This window comes from Sturnira hondurensis, unplaced genomic scaffold, assembly GCF_014824575.4.
Source record: "Sturnira hondurensis isolate 20B ecotype Veracruz unplaced genomic scaffold, ASM1482457v3 Scaffold0012467, whole genome shotgun sequence".
In the NCBI taxonomy this organism is placed as follows: domain Eukaryota; kingdom Metazoa; phylum Chordata; class Mammalia; order Chiroptera; family Phyllostomidae; genus Sturnira; species Sturnira hondurensis.
The window spans coordinates 648,819-662,813 of NW_028085098.1; the positions used below are offsets into that span (position 1 = coordinate 648,819).

Consider the following 13,995-nt stretch of genomic DNA (forward strand, 5'->3'; position numbering starts at 1 on the left):
GTCTGGGGTGTGTAGAGGTGAGAACAGAGATGGAGACTGGCAGGCTGGGTGGTTTGGGCTTAATTCTGTATGTCACATGAAGCTAGTTGCCACTCTGACTCAGGGGAGTACCATCAGCAGGTCTCTTATAGGGGAGTGACCAACTGGCTAAGAGAACAAAAGTAGTTTCTGTAGCTGAACTTACTTAGAAGCCCCCGTTTCCAGGGAAAACCCTGCTTAACATTTGAAGTAATTCCGACTTTTCTGGGTTTGCACTTAGGTTATGTAGTTAACTTCGGGCCTTTTTCTTTTGGTGTTTTTTGGGGCCTACATCTTGGCCTTCCATAGGGTAGAGATCTCTGGTTCTGGTTGACCTTAGATTTGGGGATATCAAGTCCTGCTCAGTCATCACCTGTGGCTGCCAAACCCCCATCGCAACCCTCTGACACTCAGTCACCTTCTCCATCCGTTCCCCAGCCACCTTCACTCCCTGTGCTACCAGTGGGCCACTCAGCAGTCATGCCAATCTTAAATCTCAGCTACCTTCAGTCTTCCTAGAGAGAGTCACTAGAAACTTGGAAAATGTCCCCCATAATTTCCTGGAGGGCAAGGGAAACACAGGCAGTGGGAGGGAGCAGTGTCAGGCCCTGCCTGGCATGCCCATTATGCAGAACACTCAACTGAGACCTCACCTCCCCACAAAAGTTCCCTGGAGGTAAACAGTGTGCCAGATCCTCTGCTTTGGGCTTTCTCAGGGGTGTCTTCCCTGCCCCTGGGGCTTGAACCTGAGTGGGGGGCATGGGGCATGCCCTGCTCACGTTCTCTGGCTTCACTGCTTGTCTCCTGATCTCTGTCTGGGCTCTTTCCTGCAACCCCAGGAGGGGCTTTTCTTTTTCCTGGAGGCAGGAAACCACCCCCTTGTCAGTTTCATGTCTCCCCTACTCTGGGGCTTATGGAAAAACATTCTGTACCCTGAGTCTACTCAGCTTTTGGTTCTTAACAATTAGAGGGACACTTCTGGGATTTAGAAAACCTTTTTGTACTCCTGAAAGTCTGGCTCCTATAGGTAAAGGCCTTACCTTTCATAACTATTCTTTTTGAAATGAGCCTTCACAAGAGCCTGTTTTAGGAGTCAAAAGCTGAACGCAGTCTACTCGATTCTTAGTTCCATCTACCTTCCCTTGACGTGGGGAATCTCCATGCAGCCCCCAGTGGGGCTGGTGGCCAGTTCTATCCCCGTGGTCTTAGAAAGGGCTCCCTCATTGGTCAGGAGCATTGGGTAAGAATGGGAGGCCTCACATTCTCAAATCCTGCTCTTGTTTGAAAGGTGTTCCAAGAAAGGAAACCCAATACAATTCAGACTTGCAAGGTTGCTGAGGACCATGTCCGAGAGGAGGGAGAACTGGCTGATACAGCAGTTAACATCAGTTTAAGTGTTCGTAAGATCTGAGCCCTGGGCCAGCTGCTCCAAACCTGTCATGAGGACCCGGTACAGACCAGTGCTTGTCAAATGGAAATGTGCCTACAGATCCCTGCAGGATCTTTCTAAAGTGCAAATTTGGACATGAGGCCTGGTGGGACCTAAGACCCCCTTTTATGATGTGCTCCCAAGCTGTTAGAAACTGCGAGTCTATATACCTGACCTAGAGTAGTGAGAATCTAGACCAAGGATTCTGGTTCACCCAGGGTTACCCCCAGGGTTAATTGACTCAACATTTCCCAAGGTGACAGTTCCTCTGTCACTCTAAGAGCAAGAGTAAGAAGCATTCAGTGGTGGTTTTACTTCTGGGTGAGTGACCTCTAGTGAGCTAAGAAAAAGTTGCTGTCTGATTTTAGGGCATCAAACCTCAAGTCTACTTGTTTAGATGTAGGAGCAGGTCCGACATTTTTTTAACTCTAAGCAATCCAGCACCCTATTGTTCCACAAGAAATTACTGCCACCGTTAGTGACTTAAAAGAGCCACTTTATTTTGCTCATGATTTGGTGGGGCGGGGTTTCACCAAGGGTTTAGCTGCGTGGTTCTTGCCTGGGGTGTCTAAAACAGTTGTTGTCAGCTGTTGGCTGGGGCTGCAGTCATCTGAAGTCCCAACTGGACTGGAGGCCCCAAATGGGGCACTTAACGTGGCTGGCAACAGAGGCTGGCTGCCCACAACGTGCTCAGTTGGGCTTGACACTGGAGCACCTGCACACGGCTACTCCGTGTTATGTGGGCTTCTCGCAGCATGGTGGCTGGCTTCCAAGAGTATGCATCTTAAGAGGAGGCATCTGGAGGGCTGGCCATCTCAAGAGGAGCTGCACACTTCTGACCTAGCCTTGGAAGTCACCCAGTGTCACTTACACCACAGTTGATTTGTTACAAGCAAGTCACTAAGGCCAGCCCGTATTCCAGGGGATGGGAATTGTGCCTATGTTTAATTCAACCACAATTCCCATCTCCAAATCGAATAGTCAGGTGGTATTTCACTTGCCCTGGGAGCATAGGCATAAGACTATGTGTGACTTTTCATATGCACAGGGACCCATTCTTGAGGTTCATTGAGCTGCTCTGCTGAGTCCTTACCAAGGGAGAGGCCCACAGAGGTCTGTTTGGGGCCCCAGTAGAGGAGGCCAGAGTGCTTGCTATTCATTGTGGGAGAAAGATGCTCAGAAATGGCCTAAGCATCCACATTTGGCTTTTATACTGAAGGCGTATTTTGAAAGTCAGAAATCACTTGAAATGAAGCCAGAGATATCAAGGGCCTGAGTTAAACTGTGTAGCACTCTGCTCTGCTTGTCAGGGCTATGTGTCAAAATCCTGCAGCCTACCTGGACAACAAGATGGAGCTTAAATGAAGTAGACTGTAAGGTCCACATTACTCATCATCATTCTAATATTGCCTACTACTGTTGAAAGTTTCCTTCATTAACATGTGCTTTGCTGCTGCTTAAAATAGCTCCATAACCAAACGCTGCAATTCTGAAAAGCACGATAAAAAAGGTTCTCTGATCATGCTCATTACTGAATATTTTTAGCAGAGCAATAATTAGGATGTGGAGGAAGCTGGGTGCCTCATTATATCAGCAGAGGGCTTGGCTTCTTTCAGAGACCTACCTCTCAACCAGCCAAAGCAAATCTCTCCCCAACACCAACTTTCAGTTCTTCAGCTACAGAGACCTCACCCTGTGGCTTCAAAGCAAGGGTGAGCTCATGTCACCAGTGTCTAAGTGATTTGCTGAAGTCCATTAATAGCTAGAGAATCTTAATATTTCAGCAGGCGAGGGTGGCATGCAATGTCTGTTTGCTGAAAAATAGGGCATACTTCTCACCAGAAAGCTCCCTGCTGCTCCCACCAAGATGAGGCTGTTATGTGACCTCTCCCCTCACCCCCCCCCCCGGACTTGGGACCACTTGGTTCCCCGCCCACCAAAGCACCTCACATATCTAAGTCACTTGGGTGCTGTTTATATTCATGCACTTAGCTGTTTGCATCCTCTGCCTTCCATCTGGTTTTCTGGAGTCCACCTTTTTAGAAGATAAAGGAATTTTTTGGTCTAGTGGCAACCCCACCTCTGCCCTCTGAGTCACAGGATATTAGAAATCAGATGCTTTGTCTCTAACGTCAGCAGTGCCACCCTGCTGCCACTACTGTGAATGTGCAGTGATGGCCAAAGAAAGCTCCCAACAGACACCCTAGGAGGGTCCAAAAGACTAAAAAATTCACCCATGTTGGCAGAATCAGAAAACTGGATTTAGGAAGGCACCTAGAGATCAGTATTCATCTCGTCAGTCATTCAACAGATGTTCCTATAGTGCCTACTTGTCACCTGCCGCTGAGAATGAGACACAAGCAGTCTCTTCCCTCAGGTTAGCATAGAGTCAAGTGGGGAAGACATTTTTTTTGAGCAAGTTGTTTTATAAAGACCTTAGAATATTTGAAGGGAAAGGGCAGTTGAACCTTGGTAGGGAAATAGCAGCCAGAAGACCCAGTCAAGGGTTGAGAGATTTCCTTGAGGAAGTGACGCTACAGGGGAAACCCGGCGGATGATGGGGAATTAATGAAGGAGTGTGTTTGTGGCAGAGTAAGGGGAGGGGCTCAGCCTGTTGCCCAGCACCATTGAATACAATGAGAATGGGGCCCCTGCAGCCCTATAGCACAGGGACTCGGCTCAGGGAGTATAAGGGATGGAGTGTAGGGGGTTGAGACTGGGGAGAAGCACAGGAAAGATGCTACAAGGTGCTGCAGAGCCAGGTTAGGGATTTGGATATGAATGCAGAGGACAGTGGAAAGCTCATGAAGGATGTTGAGCAGGCATATGACTTGCATTGTGAAAGACTGCTCTGCGATCTTGCTGTGTGGAGAGAGAATTGGGGGGGACGAAAAATGGCATCTCTGGAGACTGCTGTTGAGATTCTATGGAAAAGATGGTGTTAGATTGGTTTATTTTTATTTTCTATTTTTAAAAACTTTTAAAAGATTTTATTTATTTATTTATTTTTAGAGGGGAAGGGAAGGAGAGAAATATCAGTGTATGGTTGCCTCTCATGAGTCCCCTGCCGGGAACTGGCCTGCAACCCAGGCATGTGCCCTGACTGGGAATCGAACCGCGATGGTGTGGTTCGCAGGCCCGCGCTCAGTCCACTGAGCTACACCAGTCAGGGCAAGGTGTTAGATTGGTTTAAATGGAGAATGCAGAAGAGTGGGTGGGCTGGGGAGACCTGTACGAAGTAGATTGGTGATTGGAAGGAAATCAGGTGTAAAGCAGGGGTGTCCAACCTTTTGGCATCTCTGGGCCACAGTGGAAGAAGAGGAGTTGTCTTGAGCTTCAAATTTCACCAAAAAATCTCATTATGTTTTAAGTAAATTTATGATTTTGTGTTGGGCCACATTCATAGCCATCCTGGGACACATGCAGCCCGTGAGCCACAGGTTGGACACCCCTGGAAGAGTGAGGAAGAGGGAACTGGCATGGATGAGATCGAGGTCGTCTTGTCTGGCCACCCCATTTCTGAGCTTTGGAGGCTGAGATTAAATAACCTGCCTCCTAAAGCTTGAGAAACTGCGCAAGTCGCCAAACCAAGAACCCAGCCCCCTTGCCCCCAGGCCATCCCCTGCCTGATGTCTCTGGCTGAGGAGCCATAATCATACTGGGTAGAAAGATCTCAATTGCCAGCACAGTATTTCAGTTGGCTGTAAGGAAGTTCTTTTGGAATTTGACATCTTCTAGTCTTTTTTTTTTTTTTTGACTCAGTCTCACATATTCTGGATGAAAGGGCCTTTGAGTGGTGAAATCACCATGCAGAGTAGAACAGTCTTAGGGAAATGAAGTCGTCTGGCACCCCACAAGCATGTCTTTAGATCAGAGACAACAAAACTACATCTTTTCTGAAGCATAACATGACACAGATCTCCTTGGGGAAGAAGGGGGATGCGGTGATCTGAGTCATTGACTCAATTGTTATTCTCCATTCACTTACTGACTGTGCATTCGCCGAGCACCCTCTGTATGCTATATACAGGGGCACTGAGCGTGGTGCTGGACAAGCAAAGACATTCAAGGCATAATCTGTGCTTTCAGAATGTTCTCTTTCTACAAGGAGACAGACATTTAAAATACTTCTGTTAATGGAAGTTGTGCTGCACAGCTGCATGGGGCACCATTCTCGTATGTCCTCAGTGTTGTGGATTCTGCCCAGAGGTGTCAGGAAGGACTTCCCAGAGGTATAACCTCAAAGCTGGATGCTTTTTTTCTTTTTAACATATTTTATTGATTATGCTATTACAGTTGCCCATTCCTCCCCTTCACTCCCCTCCACCCTGCACACGCCCTCCTCCACCATTCCCCCCCCTTCGTTCATGTCCATGTGTCACAAGTTCTTTAGATTCTATATTTCCCATACTATTCTTGCCCTCCGCCTATCTATTTTCTACCTACCGTCTATGCTACTTATTCTCTGTACCTTCTCTCTCTTCTCCTCCTCCCACTCCCCTGTTGCTAACCCTTCATGTGATCTCCATTTCTATGGTTCCGCTCCTGATCTAGCTGTCCTCTTAGTTTGCTTTTGTTTTAGGTGTGCTTGTTAATAACTGAGTTTGCTGTCCTTTCACTGTTCCTATTTTTTATCTTCTTTTTCTTAGATAAGTCCCTTTTGCATTTCATATAATAAGGGCTTGGTGATGATGAACTCCTTGAACTTGACCTTATCTGAGAAGCACTTTATCTGCCCTTCCATTCTAAATGAAAGTTTTGCTGGATAAAGCAATCTTGGCTGTAGGTCTTTGGATTTCATGACTTGGAATACTTCTTTCCAGCCCCTTCTTGCCTGTAAGATCTCTTTTGAGAAATCTGCTGACAGTCTGGTGGGTACTCCTTTGTAGGTGACTGTCCCCTTATCTCTTGCTGCTTCTAGGATTCTCTCCTTCATTTGAATCTTGGCTAATGTAATTATGATGTGCCTTGGTGTGTTCCTTCTTGGGTCCAACTTCTTTGGGACTCTCTGAGCTTCCTGGATTTCCTGGAAGTCGATTTCCTTTGCCAGACTGGGGAAGTGGATGCTGCAGGATGAGGACAAATGATGTGACTGATGTGAGCAGGGGAGGAGGATTCAAGGCAGAAAGGAAGGGCTGGGTCTGAGCAAACGCTAGGAGCTGGGTGTGTGGTGCATCCAGGGAACAGTCTGGATGGATGAACCCTCAGTATATACGGCAGAAAAGGAACATACAGAACAGAGCCTGGAAGAGTCAGCTGGGGCCAGGTGTGAAAACGTCACTGGCACACCCAGCAGTGCACCTTTGCCCTGGAAAGGAGGATGAAAGAAGATGGGTCGACCAAGTGTGTCTTAATTTTTTTTCTTGATCCTATTTTTACTCTCTGAACAGGAATGTTCGTTCCAACTCAGAGAACAGAAGGCATCTCAACATCAGACATCATCACAAGAATTGTCCGGGACTATGATGTTTATGCCCGTCGCAACCTTCAGAGAGGGTACACAGCCAAGGAACTGAATGTCAGCTTTATAAATGTAAGTGTGCCACCTTGTACCCTCTGAGGACTACCACATCACAGCACTACCACTATTTATTGAGCACTTACTATATGCCACTTAGTGTTTCTGATGTTTTATGTATATCATCTCATTCAAGCCACGTAACAACCCAATGATTTATCATTATTCCCATTTTACAGATGGAAAAACCAATATCCAAAGGAGTAACATAAGTCACCCAAGGCATACGGGTAGTGAATGTCACGTTTTACAAAGGAGCTACCTTGCTTCTCTCCCCTCATCCCAACCTCCCTCTCTAGAGCTCTCAGACTCGCGTCAAGGGTTTCTGGGAGGGAAGCAAGCAACCCTCCTGAAAGGCAGGAGTTCTCTTCTCCTCAAAGGGAAGAAGGGAGGCTCAGAGAGACGATGGAAAGCTAAACCCAGAAAAAATGCTTTCTTGTTCTAACACTTTAAAATTTTCATGTTATTAAGGCCTTACAGATGCTTGCTAGACACCTTAACAGCTATTTTTTATTGTCCAGAGAAATTACAGCTACTTAAATAAAGCCTAAAGTCTTTGGTTTCCTTGGATATTTCTGCCATATTGTTCCCACTGAGCTGCTGTTAGTTTAATAATAGAGCAACTGTTAAAACAATCTTTAAAACAAGCAAAACATGCTGTTAAAAAGCAAAGAGGGCAGCCCAGTTGCTGGAGGTGATGTTAGCAAGTCTGGACAACTCGGTTTGCATGGACTCTGATGAGCCCATGTAGTTGATTAAAACAAGAACTCTCCATCCCTACAGAAGTTCAGCTCCCCAAAATAGATACTGTATTTTTAAAGAGGGATTTTTCTACAAAACTAGATGCTTATAATTACACATAGCCATAATTATCCAGCAGCTTACACAAATCAACCATTAGTACCTTCACAATGAGGAGGGGCTCATTCATTGTAAATCAGGGATTATTAGTTTTCCCTCACAAGGTGGGGGTGTTGCCAGTCCAGGCTCTGTGACTTCACACAAGTCAGACAACAGAGTGGAAAGTGTGGGGTTCAGCTGGCTACAAAGAATTCAAAGTGATTATTCGGCATTCTCATAGAGAATTAAATCCCTGGTTATGGCAATACATGAAACTGTTCTTTTAAACTACATTCAGTCAACCATCCAAGCATCTCATGCCATTTTCAAAAGTTCTCGCTCATTCTCTTTAAGTGGCCTTTGGATAATCCACTTAGCTCAGGGGACCGTGTAGCCAGCGAGGACGCTCTCGTGGCCTTTCTGTGACAACCCGCCTGGCTTCAGCCCAGAGATGGAGTCGGATGTGGTGGATGGGCATGTAGATGAATCACAGAACCTCAGCAGGGACAGGAACCTACTGAGGGTCAGTCACCCAGTCCAAGTCCCTGCATGTAGAAATGAGGAAAGCCGAGCTCAGAGGGGCTGTGACCAAGGTCCCACAAGCAAGGTAGATGGGAGGCCACAGCAGCCACCCCGCCTCACGGCGCCCAGTCCAGTGCCCATTCTACTACCGCATGCTGCTCCTGAGTGCTGGGTGTAGTAACCATGTATTAAAAACAGCTGAGTGGCAGCACATATAGCTCACACCCCCCACCCCCACCCCGAGGCTGCAGTGAAGCTTGGAAGGTCTAAACCAGGGAGTCTTTACCCAGTAGCAATATATATAGTTGCCTCAAAATATTCTGAAATACAAAAGGAACTTCAATCCCTTGGAAAGAAGAAAAACAATCAACCTTACTACCTATTTAGGAGAAACTATATCATGATTTCATGGAGGGGAAGACCCCCCCCCCCCATCTCATGTTATTTTCATGGTTTTGAGACCACTCTCATCAGGTAACAGGATTAATGCATATGCCACTTAATAGTAATGAAACAGACAACGCAACTGAGCTTTTAATAAATGCCAGGCTGTCCTGGAGCACATTCTATGTATTATCTTATATAATTGTTACAGTAACCCTGTAGGATAGGGATGATAATTATCCCATTTTACAGATGAGGAAACTGAGGTTTAGAGGTGACACATGAGCTGCGTAACATACAGTGCCTTCCAGGCACATAGGTACTAGCACGGCTGCATACAGGCCAGAGGAAAAGCAAAGTCCCAGTCAAGAGAAGCTGTTGGGATAAAATCTTTCTTTGTCACCCAGGGAATTGATGCAGTTCAATTAGCTTAATGGAAAATACCATTATAATGAAAATTTCAGCATAATACATGGATTCTAAGGCCCAGCCAGTGACCCACTTTTTCAACCGATAGCGGTTTTAACAATGCCCAGTAAAACAGAAGACTCAGGCAGCCTCTGAGTGGCCATTCTATGTACACTTTATGCTTTTGTCTAAGTCTCAGCAGAATTGAGGGGGTGTATTTGCCCAATATCTACCCCTACCAATAAAAGTAAGTATGTATTTTGGGTTTTTCTCTTAAATAAGCGAATTCAGCTGAGATGTTTAGAAGAAGGAATATTAAAACCACTGTACTTCACTTCACATACCCAGCAAGACTAACAACAAGGGAGACGCACGTTCTCGTCAGTCCCTCTCTGGGAAATGGTAACACCCTGACTCTTTAGATTAAGAACGCGCACAGGTTGAAGTAAAAAAGAACCTTGGTGTGAATGCTGATCTCGCTCATGCATTCTCAGATACATGCATTTTTTTCCTTTAATTTTTGACCAGGAGAAGAAATACCGCTTTCAGAATCAGGTGGACAAGATGAAAGAAAAAGTAAAGACCGTGGAGGAAAGGTCAAAGGAATTTGTGAACCGAGTGGAAGAAAAGAGTCATGATCTAATTCAGAAGTGGGAAGAGAAGTCCAGGGAATTCATCGGCAACTTCCTAGAACTGTTTGGGCCTGACGGAGCGTGGGTATGTGATCCTTTCACTTGGCCCCACAATGGCGGGTGTTTTCAGTAACCACTTTTCATGAAACCACTCAAGGGTGTCCCTTCCCTCAGTCCAGGATGTGGCCTCCACTTTGGGCATCCATCAGCCTGAGTGACTGGAAGTTCATGTCACTTCCTTCTTTAGTTCCTGCTCTACCCCTCAATAGGCTACCCAAGAGCACCCAAAGCCAGCTCTGGCCTCTCTTTTGACTTCTTGTTCAGAGCTCGAAGCCATATGGTACTCATTGAATGTTATTACTGCAGAAGTGGGTTCCATAGCTCATCCCAGGCTCCCAGTTGGAGAGGATGCAGAGCTTGGGGGTAAGGGTGAACTGGGTCAGTGGCATCATGCAACTTGTGTTGTAAGACAAGACTAACGGGCTCTTGGATCAGCCAAGGGAGGAGACTGCAAAAGAAATGTATCTGCCTTGGTAGCTTTTGTTGGAACTCTCCTCTCTCATTGGTTGGAAGAGAGAGAAGAGGTAGGATTTTTCCCTGCATCTGTGCCCCTCACGGCCTGAATGCCACTTTCCGTGGCTTGTACATGTTGGCGCAAAAGTCTTTGGGGACTGTGGCCACAGTCTGAATCTTAAAACTGAGAGAGCAAATGTCAAGGGTCTGTCTCTCGCCTAAATTCTAAAGAAAAATCTGAATGAAAACTGTGAGAAGGGAAAAGAAAATTCTTCACCAACGGAGTACAAGGAAACCACCTTGTACTCCATTGGTATATTCTATTGTGCCTGCGCTTCCAGAGTAAATAACCAGTATTGTTAGCAGAGTTAATGAGGGTTCTATGAAAGAAATACTTCTACAGCTAACTTTCCCTTTCACACAAAAAGAAATGATTCCATTTGATTTCCCTGATTTTAAGTAGCCTAGATTTCCTATTATGACATGAGAAGTCTCTAACAAAATCCACTTTGGTTTAATTATTTTATTGATGGGTTGTCACTCCTGCCTCTCTGCTCATTTGAGCTGGTTCATTATAGGATTATCTAAAAGTAAAACACTCAATTAGTAATAGAAAAAGAACAACGTTTGAGAAGTTTGAAGAGATGCTTTGCTTGGAGCCTAGCGGCCTATGAGTAATTGTAGAAGGTGGATATTGTCGTCCAACCACCTCCTATTGGCGGAGTCTGCAAGGGGCTGCTTGAACCCTTGTTGACTTCTGGAAAGAATGGAGGAGCTACGGGCTGTATTCCTTTTCATTTTCCCTGGGCATGTTACAATGTTCACTCAGATTGGTTCGCTGCATAGGACCTTATCAAGGTCCTCGAGTGTGCACGGTACTAGGGAAGGACATGAAGATAAAATGCAGACCCCATTGTCTGGTATTCCATGATCTCTATAACATAAAGCCTGAGGTTTCCCATGAATCTGGTGTGTAATTGAATAGTTCACATTTTTCACAACTAACTTTCTGACTCTGAAGAAACAGCTAGTGGTTCTTTAATGAAACCATGTAGGTATTAGTTTGCTTATGGGGATTTAGAAATGTGTCTTTGCTGTGAAGCTCCACTATTGTAACCTGAGGGGGCGAGTGTTTTCTCCTGCAGTTTTCTCCTATTATTAAACTAAAGGCAAGGGAAGGAATATAATTCCATGGGAACTTTACGTAGACCCTAGACATTTCAGGCTCCCGGTGAAGGCGAAGTAGTAGCTGAGATTGTTCTGGGGGATCTGGTGACAGTGAGCTGAGGTGATTTTTAAGAAATGAAACCCAGCTTCGAGACTGGAGATTTTTCTCCTTAAAACTTGCTATTAGTGTCAAAACTGTTATTAACATTAATTTACCATATCAGCCAGACTTAGACATTACTTTTTTCTGTTGACATTAAAAGTACAGAAATAGTTACAAGGATGTTCAACGCCAAGATAAGTAATTTGCTTTTCATGAATATGCTATTATTATAATAATTCTTTATTTGTGGATTTGGGACTGGAACTCATTTCTTAAAATAGAGGATCTACATTATCTGAAAATACAGTACTGGTACAAATAACCCAAACTTGAAAAGGCAGAAAATAGAAGGATTTTAGGGTTCAAAATTCAGTGGAAGAGGATTGCTGTATGTAGCTTATAGTGGGCATTCCATAAATGTTTCTGGATTGAATGAATGGATGTGTAATGAAGACCTATTCATAGAACCTCCTAACATCTGCAAAGGATATGAGGCCCCAATCTTCCATCGATCTCTCCGTCTATATATACAGCAATATACATGAATAGATATGGTGCTAGATACAGAGCTTGGTTCCAATTTGGCGTTTGCTGGATCAAATGTGGTAGGCAGACTTGGTTGGCTTGGCCCTCGGCAATGTTTTAAAATTTCTTTGACAGAGGGCACGCACTCTCTAACTGCTGTGTCCACCCCATTCCTCCCTGCTGCCTCCTCTAAACTGATTCACATATTTATGGTGCCCACCTGTCTTTACGGAATATTTGTGTTTATTCCTCATGGCATGGAGTTTTTAGGTCTCCCCACATGACCTCATATTGGATAGCAAGACCATGATATAAAACGCAGACCCTCACATTCCATCTGAGTGGAGAGTGGTGGCGGCAGCGGCGGTCATCATGATGTTGTTACCGTCTAGAGCAGCGGTGTCCGACCCACGGCCCGTGGGCCACACGCAGCTCAGGATGACTATGAATGTGGCCCAACACAAAATCGTAAATTTACTTAAAACATGATGAGGGGGTTTGGTGTGATTATGTGTCACAATGTACTGAGTGTGGGGTCCAACACAACTCCTCTTTTTCCAGTGTGGCCCACAGATGCCAAAAGGTTGGACACCCTGGTCAAGGTTGTGTAGCAGGTTAAACTTTTTCCATAGTCCTTTATATCCACTCTACTCCTTTGTAGCCACACAAGAAGGTCGTATATTACAGCTGTGTTATAAAGGAACAAAGGCCTAGAACAATTGTGAAGCTTTCCTATGGTCTCACAGGAGTTTGGATCTATTGGGATAGAGTTCAGGGCCAAGCCACTTTCTCCCAGCCAGCACTGTGTCCTTCGTGATAGGAATGTCCACAGGATGCGGTCACTTTGCTTCACTTCAGGGTGTGGCTTTGTGGAAAAACGGAGATCTCCCCAAAACCTCTCTAAGGTTTTGTGACAAAGCCAGTTGCCAAAATGGTACTTTAGGCCAGGTCCATCCAGATTCAGGAGGTACTGTTGGCCTTCTTCCTAAGCGAGCCAAGATCATGGTGTCCGTGGCTGTATTCGTTATCTATTGGTGTATAATAAATTACCTCCAAAACTTAATGACTGAAAAGCAACAAACATTTCTTTTTTGTATATTTTATTGATTATGCTATTACAGCTTTCCCGGTTTCTCACCCTTCCCCCGCCTCTGCCCTGCACACCCCCAACCCTCCAGCATTCCTGCCCTGCCTTAGGTCATGTCCATGGATTGTACATATAAGTTCTTTGAGTCCTCCGTTTCCTATACCATGTTTGATCTCGCTCCATCTATTTTATGCCCACTAATTATGCTGCTTCCCTGTACCTTTTCCCCGATTCCTCCCCACTGAAAACCCTCCATGTGATGTCCATTTCTCTGTTTCTATTCTAGTTGTTTGCTTAGTTTTTTTTGTTGTTGTTGTTTGTCTTTTCGTTGCGAGTTTCTTGTCATTTTACTGTTCATATTTTTTATCTTCTTTTTCTAAGTCCCTTTAACATTTCATATAATAAGGGCTTGGTGATGATGAACTCCTTGAACTTCACCTTATCTGCCCTTCCATTCTAAATGAAAGCTTTGCTGGATAGAGCAATCTTAGATGTAGGCCCTTGCCTTTCATGACTTCAAATACTTCTTTCCAGCCGCTTCTTGCCTGTAAGGTTTCTTTTGAGAAATCAGCTGATAGCCTTATGGGCACTCCTGTGTAGGTAACTGTCTCCTTTTCTCTTGCTGCTTTTTAAGATTCTCTCTTTATCTTTAATCTTGGGTAACTTAATGATGATGTGCCTTGGTGTGTTCCTCCTTGGGTCCAACTTCTTTGGGACTCTGCACTTCCTGGACCTCCTGGAAGTCTATTTCCTCCATTTCTTATCTCACACATTCTATGAAAGACAGGAATCAGGAAGCGGCTTAGCTGGACGGTTATGATTTAGGGTCTCTCATGAAGTTGCCGTCAA

At 45.1% G+C, this 13,995-nt stretch overlaps 1 protein-coding gene across 3 annotated transcripts in view; it reads left to right on the forward strand.

Moving 5' to 3' along the window:
• The window catches only part of PCYT1B (phosphate cytidylyltransferase 1B, choline), a 106,170-nt gene that overhangs the window by 78,677 nt on the left and 13,498 nt on the right, over positions 1 to 13,995 (forward strand). For all 3 annotated transcript variants that reach the window (XM_037060692.1, XM_037060691.1, XM_037060693.1), the window contains exons 6-7: positions 6,838 to 6,980; positions 9,648 to 9,836. In XM_037060692.1, the coding sequence (XP_036916587.1) occupies positions 6,838 to 6,980; positions 9,648 to 9,836 (332 nt within the window). The remainder of the gene's footprint in view (positions 1 to 6,837; positions 6,981 to 9,647; positions 9,837 to 13,995) is intronic.